Raw genomic sequence first — 19,255 nt, 5'->3', positions numbered from 1 at the left:
AAATCTATAAAAATAATATCTTGATATTTTTTCATTCTTTCATTTCTCTCTTTCAAAAATACTTCGAAAAATTTTTATAAAAATATTTTCTATATATGTCAAGCAAGTAACACACGTCAGTAAAACATATATTAAAGAACTAAAGTACTATTAATTGTGTTTGAAACGTGGTATTTACGGCTGACAAATGCTTTTGTTTCTAACCGATGTATATCTACTTTCGTATACTATAGGAACTAACTACATTCGTTACCGCTTTTGTAGGTGGATCCGCTTTGGCTCTTTCGTTTACAGACGAAAATCCGACGATATGGCGGTGGTAGGATAAATTTGGAACAACCGTTCGGGAGATGAAACTCGGTTATGTTACGGTCTCCACTGTCTTAGTTTCGTGCCGAGGATTATTCCCAGTGTGTCTCTCGTGTTAACGAGAAGAGAGAGAGAGAGAGAGAGAGAGAGAGACAGAGAGAAAGAGAGAGAGGAAGAGAGAGAGAGAGAGAGAGAGAGAGAGAGAGAGAGAGAGAGAGAGAGAGAGAGAGAGAAAGAGAGAGAGGAAGAGAGAGAGAGAGAGAGAGAGAGAGAGAGAGAGAGAGAGAGAGAGAGATACTGAGACTTGTGGACGACGACGTCGACGTTCGGACGGTTTATATACATATGCAAAAAGTGTGTGACGAAATTTTTCTCTTTTTTTGCTTTCTTTTATTTTCCTTTCTTTCAAAAATATATACAATAAAATATTATCGACGATCTTACTCGAGTAATATCCGAATCAAATTCGTTTTTCTAATCGAATGAGTTTTTCGTTTATTATTTAATTGTGAATGAAGGCACACGGAGATATATATATATATATATATGTCCGAGTAAGTGACATTGCGTATGTAAAAAAAAATAAGGAAAGATTGACTATTATCTTCTCCGTGATATCATTTCCAAAAGTTCTCCTACGTAACGTATGTATGCATATATGTATGTATGTATATATGTATGTATGTATGTATGCATGTATTTTCATTGAATCATTTATAATATCCTCCTCCGTCTATCGAAGGATCCGTATAATATACAAAGAGTTTCAAAAATAAATCTCCGCGTCTACGAGAGAACGTTTGGATTGAAAGATGTTGTAACACGTGGTCCATGGCATCGCGATGAAGAAATATATATTCAATAGGCGTTAAAATAAGTAGAACGAAAAAGTGATCACGTACAAAGTTTAAGGGAAAAAAAGCAACGATAGATATTTATTTCCTGGTCTTTCATAAATTGATACGTCATGAATTGAAAGCGTTCGCTGATAATATCCTGTCGTTTTGAGATAAGTAAAATGTCACATGCAAGATTGGAGATATATGATCCATTTGCCGATCTCGAGAAACCTTCGAGATGCATAAAATTCTTACGTCTTCTTTGGAAGTTTAGCAGATGCGTATTCTCTCACGTAACGTTGGTCTCCTTGGTTGTGGCATATTGTGTCATAGGTGCATATGCCTTTGAATCCCTTGAGGCAGATCACGAGAAACAGGTAGGTATATATTGTATGTAGGTCAAGTTATATACGTATGTTCGTGCGTCTATATATATATATATATATATATATATATATATATATATTCAGTTCACTCCCAAATATCTTCTAAAGTTTTGCAGAAAATAAAGTTTCTATAAAGTATTCTCGACGCACGAAACAAATTTGATTTCATCTTTAAAACCCTGATATATTTATATATACATGTGTGTTTTATCATTTTTAACGCATTTCGCGTATAGATAAAGAAAAACGTGAAGTATCTAAGAGGAAACATAACGGAAAAGCTATGGAAATTAACGAAGGAAGTTGAGGTTTTGGTACGAGAAAATTGGACGTTGGACGCTTTACGAGAGTTACAGGTAGAGAAAGAGAGAAAAAGAAAATTTCTTTTTTTAATTTTTTGTCTGCAAAGATAAATTAAAAAAAAAAAATATTAATATAATTTACGTTCTACTTTTCTAACTAGTTTATCACGCGTACATGCACATATGTACGTGTATTTTTTTTCTTTTTTCCTTTCTCAGGGTTTCGAAAGCAATTTGTTCACATTACTCAGAAAAGAAGGTTGGGATGGAAGCGAAGAAGAGAATACTATTCAATGGACCTTCGCCGGTGCCCTTTTCTATTCGATTATCGTCATCACGACAATTGGTGAGTTGAAAGAGATCGTCTAACACGTACATGCATTCGTACATACATATTTACATATTATATACATACATAGCATTTCACCAATACTCCAATCGAATTAATCAACGATAGTCTTTGAAGTTTCTCCTTGTAATCGAAAAGATCGTCAAACTCGTACACACATACACACACATTCTTATTCTGTGTACATAACGTTCTAATCGAATTAATTGAAAGTTTGACTCACGATTACATTTCTGAATCTATCAAGTTCATTTATTCTAAGCTTCAAACGTTGTCGAAGGTCATGTTGAAAGACGATTTGGCAACTTAGTAATATATATGTAATAGGAGAAATTCGATGCGATTAGAATTTATTCACGAGAATTCTCATTGACATTCTATGTAGCGACTATGTAGGATCTATATTAATTTACATTGTATTTTTTGCTCATGAATGTTTATTTACAAAGACTAGAAAGAAAAAATGAGATATATATATACATATATATCTTTTTTCCATCTTTATAAATAGATATTTACGAGTAAGAAACACGATAAATCTTTTCACATCCATCATCAACTTAATGTCAACTAATCCATGATAGTAGAACGTTGCATCTATTTTTTCGTCGTGACTAATTCGAGAATACTGAAACGTACAGAAATAAATTTTATCTGAAAGTTACTTTATGATCAAACTCGTAAATCAAAATGTTTCTTTTCATCTTTTACTTACATGCGTACGTACATACGTGGTTAAACGATCAATGTCTGTCACGTGGATCACCTGATACTAACGTTGGATATCTTTTACTGTTGAAACAACAATATCGTTTGCCATCTGCACAAGCACCCTAAAAAGCAAGAAAAAAAATATACATATATATATTTTATATAATATAAATTCAAAATTCGCGTTCACATGTTTCTTTTATTTATTTTTTTTTTTTAATATAAAAACTTACGAATTTTAATCCAACCGATGGACAGTTAAAACTGTATCTACATTTGCAGGTATCGTATTCGCGATAACGTGTTCCTTTTGGATATTGGAAGGGTACATGTCCAGAATCTAAATTATCGTCGTAATCGATGATCGATCCGCTCGGTGGATGTGGCCTGTCATTATCGAAATTTCATAACTAGCTCGGCGTTAATTAACACGTTGAGTGGCCAAACCAATTTTACAGATATCGCGATGTATAACATCTAATATCTTTCATTACTTTTTGTGGGTAAGATGTATCGAATTTTCTTTCTTCTGTTTTTTTTTACATTAATCATCAAAATTATTAAATAGAATTCATTTATTAGAAAAAAAAAGAACATTATACTTTCAATCTTTCAAATAAAATGAAAGAAAAACAAAGTTTGTCGAAACGTTTTAAATTGAACAATATCAATAGCATTCGACGTGTTAAACAACGACGTTACATTAACATTTTTATGGTGATCAAATAAATGAGTATAAGCTGAAATTATTAATCTTGTAGAGAAGCATTTGTAAATTATAATATTGTTTAAAGTATAATGTAAGATCAGGCATTAGATTTTGGATATGAAAACTGATAACATATACATATACATACATACATACATACATATACATACATATATATATATATATATATATATATATATATATATATATACCTTCCAATAATTCCTGTCGGTCCATCAGGTCCTACCAAGACTCCGTTGTTATTCGGATAAGTCGTCACGAACGGCCTATTTCCATGACCATAGGAGCCTGAATGCTGCTGTGGTCTGGATCCTATGTTCTCTGGCCTGAATCCCACGAATGGGCCACCCGTATCGAAGTTCTCGAAATCGTCGGTATTCTCGTGTATTTGATATCTATCGTACACAATAGTAACAATCGTTGAAAATATAATCCGTTCCTTTCATTCGCGTTTCGAATAGAAAAAAAAAGAAAAAGAAAAAAATCAAAATAAAAACACGGACAAAAATGGTATAGTTCATTTTAGACATTGTTCATATTGGACACACCTTGGATTTCCAATATTGGTAGTTCTACTTTGTCCATTGTTATTCTCCCATATCCATTTACCATTTTCGGAAACAACGCTGACAACGACACAAGATATAAAAATATAAAATCTCATATTGTTACTTAATTTCTTCTGAAAAGATATTGAGATCTTGCGACACTATTGAAATAACCTGTTATTAAGAAGTACGATAATACTTTCTTAACGCAAAAACCTTTGGAAGGCAACTAAATGAGAGTGAAAGTGAATCGTCTCTTTATATATGCAACGTGGGAAGGTGAACGTACCATGTGGTTCAAGTCGAGGTCCTTTGAGATAATAATGATCAACATACAGGTTCTCCCAACCAACTACCACTTTTCGTTTTCTTCAAAAAGATCTTTAAAATGATTTTGTTAGACAGTTGTCGTCGTTGTCGTTATCGCTTTGGATGTGATGATGATGATTCATCGGTTGATTTTAAGAGATCACGATTATTAAAATTTATCCTATTTTTATTTATTTGTTCAGTATTTTTATCGATCGTTAATAAATATGTATTTTGCAAAATAAATGGTCGATATATATGAATACTTTGGTCAGTATTTATAATAAAACATCAGTACGTAATCAAATTATATTTATAAATACAAATAAATATTTCAATGGCAGGATTGCTTTTGTGTTGCATCTGAATTTATTATTAACACCGATCGTCTGTTTAAAATATTAACAAATTATTACGTTTATAAATATTTTAATTGAAATTAATTTTCTATATTAATCGGTGTAATACTGGTCACTTATATTACATACTGATATTTTATTATGCAATAAATAATGACCATTCATATAAAATACTTCAATTAAAAATCTTTAAAAATACTGACCTTCTCTACCTCTCGCCCACTCCTATATATATTTTAGAAGAGTAAGAATTTCAAATGTAATTAAATTCGCAAGGACTATTATAAAGTACTTGGCTTTATGAAATCGTTTCAAAGTTCTTCTTACTAATAAAATGAATAGTAAGTAATCAAATCTTTATAACGAAATTGAAAATTAATTAATTAATTAATCGACTTTATCTAACTCTAATCGTTCTAACATATCGTACTAACAACGAGATTCAGATAGAAGAAACTTGTAAATAAAAGGAAGATAATCATTTCATTAAGAACGATTAAGAAAATCGTATAATATTACACATACACACACACACATATACATATATATAAATTAATGTATATATAATTTATAATCATCGAACGTCGATTTATTTTGACATTGCGTTTTGAGTTACGACCATCGTCCTATGATTTCTTGTGTATTTCTATGGCGTTACGAGACCGGTGGTAACCTCATTACATGAAAAATAAAGTCAATACGACAAAGGAACGCATGACCGAGTTTCATGCTAAATCGAACGTTCTGCTCATCCTGCCCTTTTTGTTTTCGATCGTTACGTCATTTTGCATCCGCCGGATACAGAAACAGCCTGATGCTGTCTTCCTCGATCGATTTTAATTATAATTCGCAAAATCGATTAAATTAAATTATTCTATTTTTTTCATTATTATTACTATCATCACCGTCATTTTTTTTTCTTTTAATTAGATAAGAGCTCAACGTGAGAGACATTAGAAAAAAATATTGGATGCTTTTTACAATGACTTTTGTTCGAAGTTTTCTTTTCTTTTTTATTTTTTTATCTTCTTTTTTGAATGTTTTTTTTTTTTTTTCGTTATTTTTCTTTTTTCTTATACACACACACACACAAAAGTAAAACTCATTTTATCCCTTTTTCTTTTTTCTTTCCATTGAATTTTTTTTCTTTCCTTTTCAAATCTTTTTACGTGAGAAATATTTCAAGCAAGACAAAATCCATTTACGCATTTACTTATATGCATATATTCAAATATAAGCTAATTCCTGAAATCTGCGAAATAATATATATGGTAAAACTTTTATTTAACTTTTTTTTCTTCTTTCCTTTTCAAATCTTTTTCATGTGAGAAGTATTTCAAGTGAGACAAAATCCATTTACACATTTACTTATATATATATATATATATTTGAACATAAGCTAATTACTGAAATCTGTAAAATAATACGTAAATGAAACTAATCAGCCTATTAGAATTCTGGAACTTGATGACCTTAACCTAAATTCAAGATGGACCAGTTGGACCGTGAAGAAAGTTTTATGCTCGAACGCTAAATCATCGTTTAGTCATTGAATCTGACCTTGTCGAATGATCATTTAAATATTAACATTAACTTTGCATGGACACACGCGCACACATAATTTTTACTTCCACTATATATATACAATTTATAATTTTTAATATATATATATATATATGTAAGTTGTACATAGATCGTCGGGATGTTATATAATATAATAAATTTTAATTTGATTTCAGGATATGGACATATAGCACCCAAAACTAAAAATGGAAAAGTCGTCACGATATTCTACGCTGTCGTTGGAATACCTTTGATGCTTCTCTGTTTGTCTAACATCGGTGACGTAATGGCATCGAGCTTTAGGTAAGAATTAATCAGAATTAATCATTCCTTCTATAATTAGTTTTGATTCTATGAGAATTTATGCGAATGTAGATATGATTCAACAAAATTTTTTCTTTTTTCTTCTAATCTTTTATTTTTTCCTTATGCTTTACGTGGATATTTAGAATTAAAAAAAAGGAATTTCTGAAGGAATTTCTCTTATTCTTATCGTCTTGCTTATCTTTATTCTAAATTTTTATTAGATTCTTGTATTGGAAAGTATGTTGCTACGTATGTACGAAGCCACCAAAGAAGAGACGATCACGTCCCAGTTTAGTAAGATCCTACTCGGCAAGGCAAGCAGGGTGATTAGTCATTTCATTAAAATTACGTTAATCTAATGTTCGAGCTATTGAAAATGGGAAAATCACAAATTCTTTAGGCGATATGATGTCAACAACAGAGCTGCATCTTTCCGACGTTCGATTAGATTGAGTCAGAGATCGGCTGATGGAACATTAGGAATTCCCGAAGGTTTGACACGAACCTCTTACTCGGATACGGATTGCAGGTATTCGATATACAAGGTGTATCATTTTAAACTGTATGACAACAAATATTTCCGATCCCATTGATTTTATAAACAGATGTTCCCAACAAAAATTCGTTTAGATAACATGGTACGTTCAGAATATCGATTTCTATTTAAAAAGATTATGACTTCTGTATCTCTTCTGTATCTAGCACCCTCTATGAAATAACTGTAATAGATATATTACATTTTTTTTTAACAGCTTAAATCACTTTTATTTTTAACATTTGTTTATAAAAACCGATAGAATCGAGAAATATTTAGCCATAATCGTTTGAAATAAGACATCCTGTATATATATAGTCGTTTTATTTTCTAAATATAAATTTTCAATACACATAGACACACACGCACACATACATAAATTTGTTCTTTTCTCTCCGTAAAATCAGGGATAATTCTCGACGTTTGAATGGAATGGACCAAAGGAGAATCTATTCTTATCAGTTATCTTCTCCTACGGCATTAAGGCCAACGACCTCTTTCAGAAATACGGATATACCTTTATCCTCTCTAAAATTAACAAAAGGTAGGATTTATGTAATAGGAAAAGAAGAAGAAAAAAACCATTGATTGAATATTTCTCACTATATCGAATCATTTCCCGAAACAGGTAATCCTAGATTAGGTACTCAGTCTCTCGATCGAAGATTAACAAGTGGAACTGTAGAAACTGATCATTCGCCTGTTCTATGTAATAAATATGCTTTGGATGATGTCGACGATGATTTGTTTTTATGGCAATCTACGTCACGAAATAAACGTAAAGATTTCCATTGAATTTAATACTTTATACTCATCATTATACATTATTTATCGATATATACGTGCGCACACATATATAAACATATATAGATATATACGCATATTTGTGACACACATATATACTCGCGCGTGAGTGCACACACGTGACAGACACACATGGCACGCACATATATATACTCACATATATACATACATATATATGCATATATATATATACGATATATATATATATATATATATATATATATATATATATCTACAGCCGAACACGTCAGCAAGTTTGGTAATCGTGCACAAGTAGAAGATAAATTGGATGACATCGAAAGACAGCCTAGATTGATAACTAGATCATTACCACGAAGATTTCATTCGGTGGAAACTACTATTCCACCTTCACAGAGAGCAACATTGTCAACTCCGTATCAATTATCATCAGGCCATTTATCAGGAATCGAACAAAACAGAAGATATTATTCGGAAAGGATCAGACGGTCGCCAAGTAATTATTCCACTGGTAAAAAAGTCGATAGAATCATATTGTATGTTATCACGAATGAAAGAGAGAAAAAGAGACCCACGCGAAAATAAAAGAAAAGAAGAATGATCCAAGTATTTTTTCTTTTTTTTTTCTTTCTTTCTTTTTTTTTTCAATCGATGATCGTAAATCGTTGCTTCTCTTTTTTCTATTTTTTTTTCTTTTCTATTTTGGTTTTGTTTTTTTTTTCTTGTTCCAGCACGTTTTCACAGACGAGAAACATCGTTACCGAGAATTATGTCGCCAATGGGATTTGCGATGCACCGACGTGCTTGTTCCGATGACATAGACGTTGATTACGAGTTTTACACCACAACCGACGAGCAAGAAAGACAACCGATAAAACCAGTGCCTATTTGGCTTTGCGTTTTTCTCGTTGTTAGTTACATATTGGGCGGTGCTTGTCTATTTAGCAAATGGGAAAAGTGGACTTTTCTCGACAGCGCTTATTTCTGCTTCATTACTCTCACTACTATAGGTCTGTAATTGAGATAATCGTGTTTAATGGATTTAATTGTACCGTTTCACAGATAAAAGCGTTAAAAGATTCGCTTTTAGAATTACTCTTTCCTGTTTTTCTTTTCTTTCTTTTTATATTCTATCTTCAAACCATCGTGAGATCGATGCTGAATATTTTACATGAAAAAAAAATTTGTCTGATAATCAGTTTTAAAAAATCTCTAATCGATCGAAATTTTTATGATCACTTAATAAATAAATAATTCATAAATAATCTGCAATATGGATATATAAACATTATCAATTTTCTTTTTTCTTATCGTTTTCTTATCGAGTTAATCGATTTTTGACATATGCGAGCGATTCAATTAAAAACAAAGACAAAAGTAAAAAGAAAGAAATGATAAAACAGAGTGTGCGAACCCTTCGATTGAAATAATTATATCATTTTAGGGTTCGGTGATTTTGTGCCGAATAAATTAGACGCTCACAAAGGAATAGCTCTGTGCTCGTTGTATCTTTTATTCGGAATCGCTTTATTGGCGATGAGTTTCAATTTGGTTCAAGAAGAAGTGATCAATAACGTTAAAAGCGTTGCGAAAAGTTTGGGTATACTGAAAGAGAGTGACGACGAGGACGACGATGACGATGACGGTGAGGATGATTACAGGTACGATGCAGAATACGAGGACGATGTCGATGAGGATGAATTTGAACAACGATGTGATAACAACCAAACAAAAACTTCTTATCTCGATGAACGTCGATGCTAATTTTTTTATCTTTCCTCTCTCTCTCTCTCTCTCTCTCTCTCTCTCTCTCTCTCTCTCTCTCTCCTCTCTACTCTCCCGTCGTTCTTTCTATTGTCTTTTTTTAATGGAACAAAAATAATAAAAATAATAAAAAGTAAAATAAGAGAATAAATAAATAAATAAATGAGTAAAAAGAAACATTATCTTTAAACGATACAAATGTCGATAATCCAATTTCCCCTTGATATTATTTTTTATATTTGAACTAAAAGCTAACGGGTGTGCGCTAAGTCAATACGTACTCTAACGACTAGAGGCCGCTGAATCCAAGCTGGAAGTCGATTATTTTTAGCGCCATGCTATTTTCATTAGTACGTCGGGTGGCACCTCTCGAAAGCAGTGCACGCGAGTATCGTGTCGAAACGTTTATTATAATTGCTTTTATTCGACGATTATAAACGTTAACGTATCGAAGGATATATAAATTTCAACGAGAGAAACGTAAGAGATCGTGACAAGTCGTATATACGTATACGATCCTATATATCATATCGTTTTAGCGATATCACGTGCGTGATATTTTTTTTTTAATTGTACGTCACGATATTATCATTGTTATTATTATTAATATTATTATCATTATCATCATTATTATCATTATCATCATTATCATAATTATAGTCGTTATTGAATCATGATTTTCTAACGATGAGGATTGAAGTGTTGAAACATGAACGCGATGTATACTCGACTAATTTGAATTATCGATTTTTCATCTATTGAAAAAAGAAAAAAAAAAGAAAAATAATGATGATAATAATAATAATAACGATAATAATATTTGATAAATGAAAAGAAACGAAAACATCTGACTTGTATAATCACACGATAGGATTACAACGATTTAACTGGATTTATTGAAAATTATAAAAACGTTAGGATAAATCGTTAAACGATAACTTGGATTATTTTTACTTTTTCTTTCTTCGTTATTCTTTTAAAAATTTTATCTCTTATCATTTCTTTTTACGTATATTCCATTAGCCAGATCTAAATAATTTCACGATAATAGATCGTCAACGTCAAGCTGCCAGGCAACTTGCTTCTCTGAGAATACACGCTTTTTGAATTCTCGGCAAATCATAACAACAACAAAGTCGATAGCAAACGACCACTGAGATATAATTCAGAAAAGCAGAAAAGGGAGAACGACGATACGGACATTTTCTATTAAATCCGACATTGCAATTTGCCGGTCGTGCGGATCAGTGAACGTAAATGATAGCATGGACTATTCGTATGGAATCCTTGATAAGGAAGATCTATATAAAACGGTTACATATATAACGTCAGGATAAATGATATTTTTCAAGGATAAGTACAATTAAAAAAAAAACCCCTATAAAAAAGAAAGAAAGAAAAAGAGAAAAAAAACTGAGAAAAAATGGAAGACATATAGGTAATTTATCATATGGAAATGTCAACCAATGGCATCTTTCCAATACTAATTTTACTATCAGTAAAAACAAGCTCGTTTAAATCCATTTAATTAGTCTCCTTCGTTACTATTTCCAAACCAGGTAAAAATCAAATTCGAGATAAATGATCGATGAAATCGAAGCTAGCTAAGACAAAAACATAAGAAAAAGAAAAAAGAAAAGATAAAATTAAATCATCGAGAAAACTATATCGATAATAATTACGATATATTCCAATAACACAAAAGAATCACGTTCGAAGATATCACGGTTAGTTAAGAAAAAAAAAAAAAAACAGAGAGAGAGAGAGAGAGAAAGAAAGAAAGAAAAATTAAATCACTGAGGTCACAATTTCGATAAAGGATCATGGAAACGAACAAATCGTTGCATAGACCGTCATCAACGAATGGACAGTGGCAACGTGGAAGTTATCGTTATCAATGTGAAAGAAGGAAACGGCGACGACGGAAGCCTTGGAGCGAAAAGATATGTGACTGGACCAGGACACTGATAGCCTTCCTCTTCAGTAACGTTGGAGTAGTATGCCTCGTCGTAGGTTATACTATAGTCGGTGCTTTCCTGTTCACTTATATCGAGGCCAAAGACAGCTTGGACATATCCGGTGACGTCGTCAAGCAAAGAAACATCACGGCTGCTAAGCTTTGGGACTTGACTTCAAAGGTTACACCAAAACCTTACATCCCTGGCTGTACCATAATAGGATAAACTGATCCAACAATTTGTTTTGACTATACCATATGGAATACAATCATCAGATTTGTAACATTTCAAGTTTTCACGAATGTCTAGAAGCATAAATCGACCGCGATGATTACACATTGCTTGGTCACCTATATCTTCAGACCTTACTCTCTTCAACTTCTGCATTTGCAGTTTTGTAAAAGACAAAATTTATATGTCGCGCACCTGTGTATATCGCAGAATGTGCAACAACTAAATAGGAGAATAAAATATGCTGATTATTATCATAACAACAACAACAAGAATAACAATTCATTCTTGTATTCCATATAGTTTAATCAAAATAAATCTTCAAAGTTTACTCTATTACGATACACCTTATACAGTGTATATGACGAAAGAACGAAGACATAGGGTTGTGAAGTACAGTGAATCTAATTAGATTTATTTTACATGTAGGAGAACATATTCTCCGAGAGATTATGGAAAAAAGAAGTTAGGAATATATTAGAGAGGTATCAACAAAAAATGGTTAAAAATATAAGAGACGGTTATGAGGTTGTTACCGAAGAACACAAAAAGTGGACTTTTGCGGGTGCATTTCTTTACTCTCTTACTGTCATTACGACCATCGGTAAGAACAATCATTTATTTTGTTCTATCTCCTTCTTATTTATTTTCTTATTTGTAATTAAACAAATTGATGAGGCATTGAAAGGATTTTCACTCGCCTTTTTCTCGTTCTTTCAAGGCTATGGGAATATTTGTCCTAAGACGAAATGGGGTAAATTATGTACGATAATATATGCCATAATCGGTATGCCATTATTCCTACTTTATTTAAGCCAGATAGGAGATATTTTTGCGAGAAGTTTCAAGTGGATCTACGCACGATGTTGCCTTTGCAAGTAAGATATACGAACAATAAAGATTTCTTGTCAATCCATTTTAATCTCGTTGATACATTTTATAGATGTCATAAAAAACCACGTGATCCGATTAATTTGGAAGTATTAAAATTACGTACAGAAACGAAAGTGCAAAGAAATCAATGGCAGGTTAGTATACGTATTAAAATATTATTTTAAGGATCGAATTAATTAATCGATTCGATTTGTAATGAAACAGCACGTAGGAGAGACAAAGACTTCTAATGTTTATGAAGACATCAACGTAATAGAAATGAATAATATCAATGGAAAAGCAAGTATGAACAATAAGGTCAACGATGGTAACAGTAGTTGCGATTACGATCCACAACAAGTAACTGTACCATTAACACTTTGTCTTAGTATTATGGTGGGGTAAGTCGTGACATTAAATAGGAGCCAAAATATAATGTTAACACACACATATATATATATATATATATATATATATATAAAATAAAATATATTTTTCTATATCGTTAGGTACGTTATAGCAGGTGCTTTGCTATTTTCAAAATGGGAAGACTGGAACATGTTAGATGGGTCTTATTTTTGTTTCGTTTCATTGTCAACAATTGGATTTGGTGATATAGTACCAGGTGATAGAATTTACTCGGGACAAGGACTCGAATTATCTTTCATCTTTTGTTTCATGTATCTCATGCTTGGTGAGCGTCGAATTATATTTCAATATTATTTAAAGAAAATCCTACTGCATATCTTTACTTCATTACGATGCATTAGGTATGGCACTCATCGCTATGTGTTTCAATCTGATGCAAGAGGAAGTAATTGCTAAAGTTCATAGTTTGGCACGTATGATCAAGTACATCTTCAGATGCGATAGGTGATGATATTAAGATGATTAAAAACGTTCGATAAGTATATTTGAGTTTAATCAACCTAAAAGGAAAACTAAAAGGATTCAAAAGAAATGAAAAAAAAAGAAATGAAAAAAGCTACTCACTTCTCATTCGTTTGGACTGATCTTATCAATTTCAAGGAATATATATATATATAAAAACACGCATCTTAGGATCCACGAGATTGAATTACAATTCGTATTACAATTCGTGATATTCGAAGACACTCCTACGTCAATCGTAGAAAAAAAAAAAAAAGAAAATACGAGCAAGATTACGTGTACAGGAAGAACTTTGAAGCTTCTCTCGCTCGTGAGAGAGGAGAGGAAAGCATTCTTCTAATTTATGGTACGTACTCGATAGATACTATTTACGACTAGCTAATAGAATACTAATGCATCCTGTATGAAACGATAAGACGAGAATATTCTCTCTAACGTCACTTTTTACTTAAACTTTTACTTAAACACATTCGAAGTTACTTGCCAAGAACAACAGTAAAACAAAAAAAGAAAAGAAAGAAAAAAAAATAATAAGAAAAAAAAAAGCAAAGACAAGATAATCAACTTTCTAAATGCTTTACTTACTATACCACAATAACGTTGACGTCAATCCGACGTCAAATGTGAATCCAATGTTAAACCAACAATCGTTCCTTATTAATCAACACTTTCAATTCGCGATTTAACAATTAAAGTGAAAACTAATCATTGTCAACAACGAGAAATTCGAAATATGTAACTTCACCAAAGAACGAATTGTTTATCTCTCATTATTAGCTTTCCCTGGGGGATGACTGACAACAAGTGGTTGCCGTCGCTTACGGAGGAAATTAATAGACGATTGGGCAATCAATTTCTGTTTAACTTTCGAAAAGCAATGGTAAAATGTAATATTCGAGTGAAATACTAGAGGATTTCATCTTTGACAGGAAATTAATCTTGACAGAATCTAAATGGTCGAATAACTAAACGACGTCGATAGTAGTAGAGAAGACGAAAACCCTTGGGAAAGAAGAAGAAAGGAGAGAAGAGAAGAAGGGTGTGATAGTGACTGTGATAGTAGTTGTAATAGTAGTAGTAATAGTAACCGTAAGTAATGGTAGTAGTAGTAGTAGTAGTAGTAGTAGTAGTAGTAGTAATAGTGGTAGTAGTATTACTAACAGTAGTAGTAGTAGTAGTAGGTAGTGATAGTAGTAGTACCAGCAGAAATGTTAAGTTCATGTATATGTGTAAGTACTATGTCGAGGGAAAAAGGTTCTTTCAAGGAAAAGCTGTTATCGGAGAATACAGGGTGTATTAAAGTAAGAAAAGCGTAACACACTCGTGGAAAGTCGATTCTTTATTATCGTCCCGGTGGGGTGGCGAGGATGGGACACCTGGAGTTTAAGCGAAGTGTTGTAGGATCGCCGTTTGAACGATCGACACGAAGAAGATTCGGGCATCGACGTAGAGCCTGAGCTTTTCTCAGTGATCGTCGGTGAGAGAAGGAGAGAGGGTGATTTAGGGGTAGAAACAGGGTGGGTGGCAAGAGGTGAAGAAGAGAGAACGAGAACGAGAGAGAGAAAGAGAGAGAGAGAGAGAGAGAGAGAGAGAGAAACGGAGAAAGAAAGAAAAAGAAAGAGAGAGAGATAGAGGGAGAGAGGGAGGAAGAGGAAAATGGAGGTGCGCCGCTCCTTTATGCGGCTCTACTCACGGGCTGGCGCACATGCGCCTCAACAAAACGCGGATCTTGCGCCCTGCAGCGTCGATGGGGTGCGTCCGTGCCGGCGACGCTCTTCGTAGTCGAGCTCCGTTGATTCGTACGATCTCTCTCTCTCTCTCTTTCTCTCTCTCTTTCTCTCTCTCTCTCTCTCGTTCTCTCTCTCTCTCTCTTACAGACATTCTCTCACTCGCTCTCTTATTCTCTCCCGATCACATCTCGAACCGTGTCACGTATCTGCTTTTACTCGTCTTGTCTCTGTGATGCTTTACCATCGAGAGGAGATCTCACGACGATCTCTCCGAAGATTCTTTCTGTACGCGTGATCATCGTTACACAGGTGTACGAATATTCACGTATTCTCAGTGGTTCACGTTCATTTCAACGTTATTCGATAACCATATCGAAATCCTTTCAACGACCTAGCCGAATCACACGGGAGAAAGAAAAATTCGATTGCGGACTACCCGAAGCGAGTTCAGTGTTGTTACCTAGGTAATCGTGGAAGACTCGAGGAAGTGTTCGATACTCCTCGTCGACTTGACTCGACTCGACTCGACTCGACTCGACTTGACTTGACTCGACTCGACTTGACTTGACTTGACTTGACTTGAGTTGAATTGACTTCAATTGAGTTGAGTTTACTTTCATTTCGTTTCTGACGACTTTTCTTTTATGGAACTCACATCTTTTCCAACGATCTCGAAGATAAATAAGAAAGGTCGTATCGTTTGACGGGCTATCAGATATTCATAAAAGGAATTACTATAGTCAAAGTTCAGTATACGTGGAATATACGTCGAGCCTAATCGTTCGGTTCGCTTATTAACAACGGACATAATTTCTGGTGTTCTCAACGTGTTTGATACATCGTGCGATGTTCCCTCATCTTTTGTCGTTTGGTTCGTCGCGCGTTGTATTATTAGATTCCGGAACGTTAAATAAATCTTCCTACGTAGGAAATAAGACGCCTCGTCTTAAAACGACGATCTCCGTAAACTCCCGAGAGAAAAATTCCCGTTTGGTATCGAGGATTCGATAATGGGAATTAACGAGGAAGACATTGCACTCGTGCCGATCATTTGAATATTCTTAAACGGCAACTTTAACGGATCTAATGAGTGACTCTGGATGTGTGCTGCGAAGGAATTCCTTTAAGATTTAATGTTTCGACGGCGACCATTGTCGACATAGTCGGAAGAAAGTGAACAACATTCGAAGATGGGCCTTGAGTTTGCTGTCTAACAGAAAAACAAAATAAATTGCCTATATATACATATATATATATATACACACATATATATACACATAATGATTTATCTATATCGACTAACGAATCGTTATTATTACAACGTAGAGAAAATTGCCTAACTTATATACATAGATACAGAAATACACAAAATATATGTCATCGAATGACATTTTCAATGAACTTACATGTACTACCTCGTGTATGCCTAACCAGAAGATTTTTCATCACGCGTGTGTGACAGTGATATATTACAACATAGACAAAAGGAATGTTTAATTAACGGACAGCTAAGAACCGATATATCTCATTAATTTTTTCTATCTATCTAGCTATTTCTCTCTCTCTCTCTCTCTCTCTCTCTCTCTCTCTCTCTCTCTCTCTCTCTCTCTTTCTCTCTTTTCTACAATCAAATTCCCGAGCAAAAAGTAAAGAAACTGTTCGTAAATTAATACGTCGAGAAGAAAATGGAACGGAGGGTGACTATTATTTTCAAATGCATCGCCCAGAAAACGTCGATAAAGACGAAATAGCCGTCGAGAAGCCAAGGATGTCACGTGAATCCCTCCACGGAAGATAGGACACGTTTCATAAAGTTTCATGCTCGCTACGAGCAAGAGGAAAAAGTTTCTTCCACTTCGGTGAGCCGATATGCTCGACGACACGGCCGTAGGAAGTCGAAAACCGATACGATAGAGAAGGGAAAACGATCTCTGATAAGGTGCGAAGGAAGTTACCAAGCTTTACGTTATATATGTGTATGTGTGTGTGTATATATTATATATATACATATATATATATAGATATATATACTTCTCTAGCAATTTTATCCTAGAATATACGTTCGTAAGTATTGAAAATCCTAATTCCAATTTTGTAATCTACGAAAACGATTTTTTTTATCCTGACAGATAATTTTGAAAATTTTCTTTTAGAAAAATTCTTCAATTGTACGATTAAATAGAAGTCCTTCAAAAGCATACGATTAATTTCTTCTTCGAATAGTTTCTTATTATTCAAAAATCACTTACGTCGTTGATATCCACATAGACACGTCCATAACACAATCTTGCATTTGCCACTTGCCACTGCTTTGACTCCTGACACCACCTTCAACGCACACATTTCCACTCGGTCTATAATCTTCGATCGATATTTAGCGTCTGCCTCGTAGTTTAACCCCTTCAGACAAATATAATTTTGTTAGATATTTATTTGTATCAGGTAGAAAGAGAGATTAATAGTTTAAAAATTGTTAATATTCAGTTTGTTAATTAGGTGTATATATATATATATATATGTATGTATGTATGTATGTATATATATATGTCTATATATAATACCTAATATTAAGGATATATATACATATACAATATATAATATCTGATATTAATTTAGTTCAAGTAATCAATTAATTTAGTTCTTTATGGATATTCGAAAGAATGTCTAAGTTATTCCAAATTTAATAAATAAATAAAAATGTAAATAACTCGTGGTAGAGACGGATAAAATCGCTTTGACGTATCAGACACAGTGTGACATTCTCAGCATTTCCCTTTCAGTATTTCTCTCTTTTTTTCCTCACCCGTTTTTTTCACGTTCCATCTTTCCCTTGAACTATTTTCTTTTCACGGAACTTGAAACTCAACGACCGTGTATAGCACGAATCTATTACCACGGTTGCACTTGCACACTCATATACGAATTATATCGTGACGGTCTCGCTTGTATCTGTGCTAATTACATTAAACGAGAAACGGGTCGGCTCCATGCGCGTGATTTTTCTTAAAAAAAAAAAAAAAAAAGAAAGAAAGAAAGAAAGGAAGAAAGAAAAAAAAGAAAAAAAAAGATAAAGATCGATATAATTTCTCAAAAACGACAAAGGAAGATTTATCTTTCCGAACGAATAACTTTGGATTTTTCTATAATTTACCAGTCGAGAACTTTAATGAGATAACTCGAAGAGTGTGCAAGTATAATTTACGGAACTACATGAATTATCCGTATCGTAAATAATCAGATACGTGTTGATTCTTACAATATTAAGATTGATACAGTGTTGCTATCGTTTACCTATATAAATAGGAGGATAAAAAGACTCCCCAATTCCAATCCTATTTTTCTTCATTTGACAAATTGATTTCATCAAAGTCACAACGACTTCTGTTTCCGTACTTTGTTTCAATCTGATAAAAACGAGTATACGTGAAATGTTCGATGAAATTCTGAATTATGCATATCAACTCGTAACCTAGAGATATATATTAGGATCGTGTTAATTTTTGATGTAAGATGTATATATTAGCGGGTATATGTATATATATAAACCTATGTTCAATTCTGAATTAGCATCCAAACTAAAGGATCATTAATCATTTTCGAAACTCGGTTGGTTTGAAATAAGCCATGAGCAGCAGTCTAACAATCCCTCACTATGACAGGTCGGGCATCTCACCAGATGGATGAGGACGGCGATACCAAAGGAACGGTAGAACAACGATAGGACGTTACCGCTTGCGGCTGCAGCTGCGGCGTCGATCGCTGCATCTGCAGCTGCGGCG

General features: G+C 33.3%; 3 protein-coding genes across 6 annotated transcripts; 2 read left to right on the top strand and 1 right to left on the bottom strand.

Moving 5' to 3' along the window:
• The first annotated feature begins 565 nt into the window (after positions 1–565).
• Positions 566–9,948, top strand: LOC127072723 (uncharacterized). Of its 4 annotated transcripts, none has more exons than XM_051013386.1 (11): positions 567–1,525; positions 1,771–1,890; positions 2,056–2,182; positions 6,582–6,708; positions 6,933–7,034; positions 7,112–7,240; positions 7,654–7,790; positions 7,875–8,024; positions 8,289–8,525; positions 8,761–9,039; positions 9,474–9,947. In XM_051013386.1, the coding sequence occupies exons 1-11, from the start codon at positions 1,328–1,330 to the stop codon at positions 9,791–9,793; spliced, it is 1,926 nt and encodes a 641-aa protein (XP_050869343.1). In that variant the 5' UTR covers positions 567–1,327; the 3' UTR covers positions 9,794–9,947. The 4 variants fall into 4 exon arrangements, with proteins under 4 accessions (XP_050869352.1, XP_050869343.1, XP_050869334.1 ...); XM_051013377.1 differs by having other exon boundaries at positions 858–1,525; positions 6,933–7,025; positions 8,289–8,540; positions 9,474–9,946; XM_051013368.1 differs by having other exon boundaries at positions 865–1,525; positions 8,289–8,540; positions 9,474–9,945.
• Positions 2,519–17,867, bottom strand: LOC127072854 (uncharacterized). The gene is made up of 5 exons (XM_051013669.1): positions 17,726–17,867; positions 3,818–4,021; positions 3,130–3,283; positions 2,901–3,018; positions 2,519–2,813 (listed from the first exon to the last, which is right to left on the bottom strand). The coding sequence occupies exons 1-4, from the start codon at positions 17,767–17,769 to the stop codon at positions 2,929–2,931; spliced, it is 492 nt and encodes a 163-aa protein (XP_050869626.1). The 5' UTR covers positions 17,770–17,867; the 3' UTR covers positions 2,519–2,813; positions 2,901–2,928.
• On the top strand, positions 11,600–17,092 carry LOC127072814 (TWiK family of potassium channels protein 7). The gene is made up of 9 exons (XM_051013556.1): positions 11,600–11,931; positions 12,412–12,586; positions 12,704–12,860; positions 12,926–13,010; positions 13,081–13,256; positions 13,365–13,549; positions 13,626–14,092; positions 14,524–14,835; positions 16,405–17,092. Exons 1-7 carry the CDS (start codon positions 11,617–11,619, stop codon positions 13,730–13,732), a joined length of 1,200 nt encoding a protein of 399 aa, XP_050869513.1. The 5' UTR covers positions 11,600–11,616; the 3' UTR covers positions 13,733–14,092; positions 14,524–14,835; positions 16,405–17,092.
• Positions 17,868–19,255: the final 1,388 nt, after the last annotated feature.

The sequence above is a fragment of the Vespula vulgaris genome, chromosome 1, assembly GCF_905475345.1.
Source record: "Vespula vulgaris chromosome 1, iyVesVulg1.1, whole genome shotgun sequence".
NCBI lineage: Eukaryota > Metazoa > Arthropoda > Insecta > Hymenoptera > Vespidae > Vespula > Vespula vulgaris.
This window is presented reverse-complemented; position numbering and strand designations above follow the sequence as displayed.

Coding starts and splice junctions, on each gene's coding strand:
- LOC127072723 (XM_051013368.1), top strand. CDS start 1,328: ATGTCACATGCAAGATTGGAGATATATGATCCATTTGCCGATCTCGAG. Junction 7,035..7,111: donor TACTCGGCAAGGCAAGCAGG/GTGATTAGTCAT, acceptor CAAATTCTTTAG/GCGATATGATGTCAACAACA. Junction 8,025..8,288: donor ATCTACGTCACGAAATAAAC/GTAAAGATTTCC, acceptor ATATATCTACAG/CCGAACACGTCAGCAAGTTT.
- LOC127072814 (XM_051013556.1), top strand. CDS start 11,617: ATGGAAACGAACAAATCGTTGCATAGACCGTCATCAACGAATGGACAG. Junction 12,861..12,925: donor GCACGATGTTGCCTTTGCAA/GTAAGATATACG, acceptor TACATTTTATAG/ATGTCATAAAAAACCACGTG. Junction 13,550..13,625: donor TTTCATGTATCTCATGCTTG/GTGAGCGTCGAA, acceptor ACGATGCATTAG/GTATGGCACTCATCGCTATG.
- LOC127072854 (XM_051013669.1), bottom strand. CDS start 17,769: ATGCAAGATTGTGTTATGGACGTGTCTATGTGGATATCAACGAC. Junction 3,284..3,817: donor CCGACAGGAATTATTGGAAG/GTATATATATAT, acceptor CGATAATGACAG/GCCACATCCACCGAGCGGAT. Junction 3,019..3,129: donor CATCGGTTGGATTAAAATTC/GTAAGTTTTTAT, acceptor CTTGCTTTTTAG/GGTGCTTGTGCAGATGGCAA.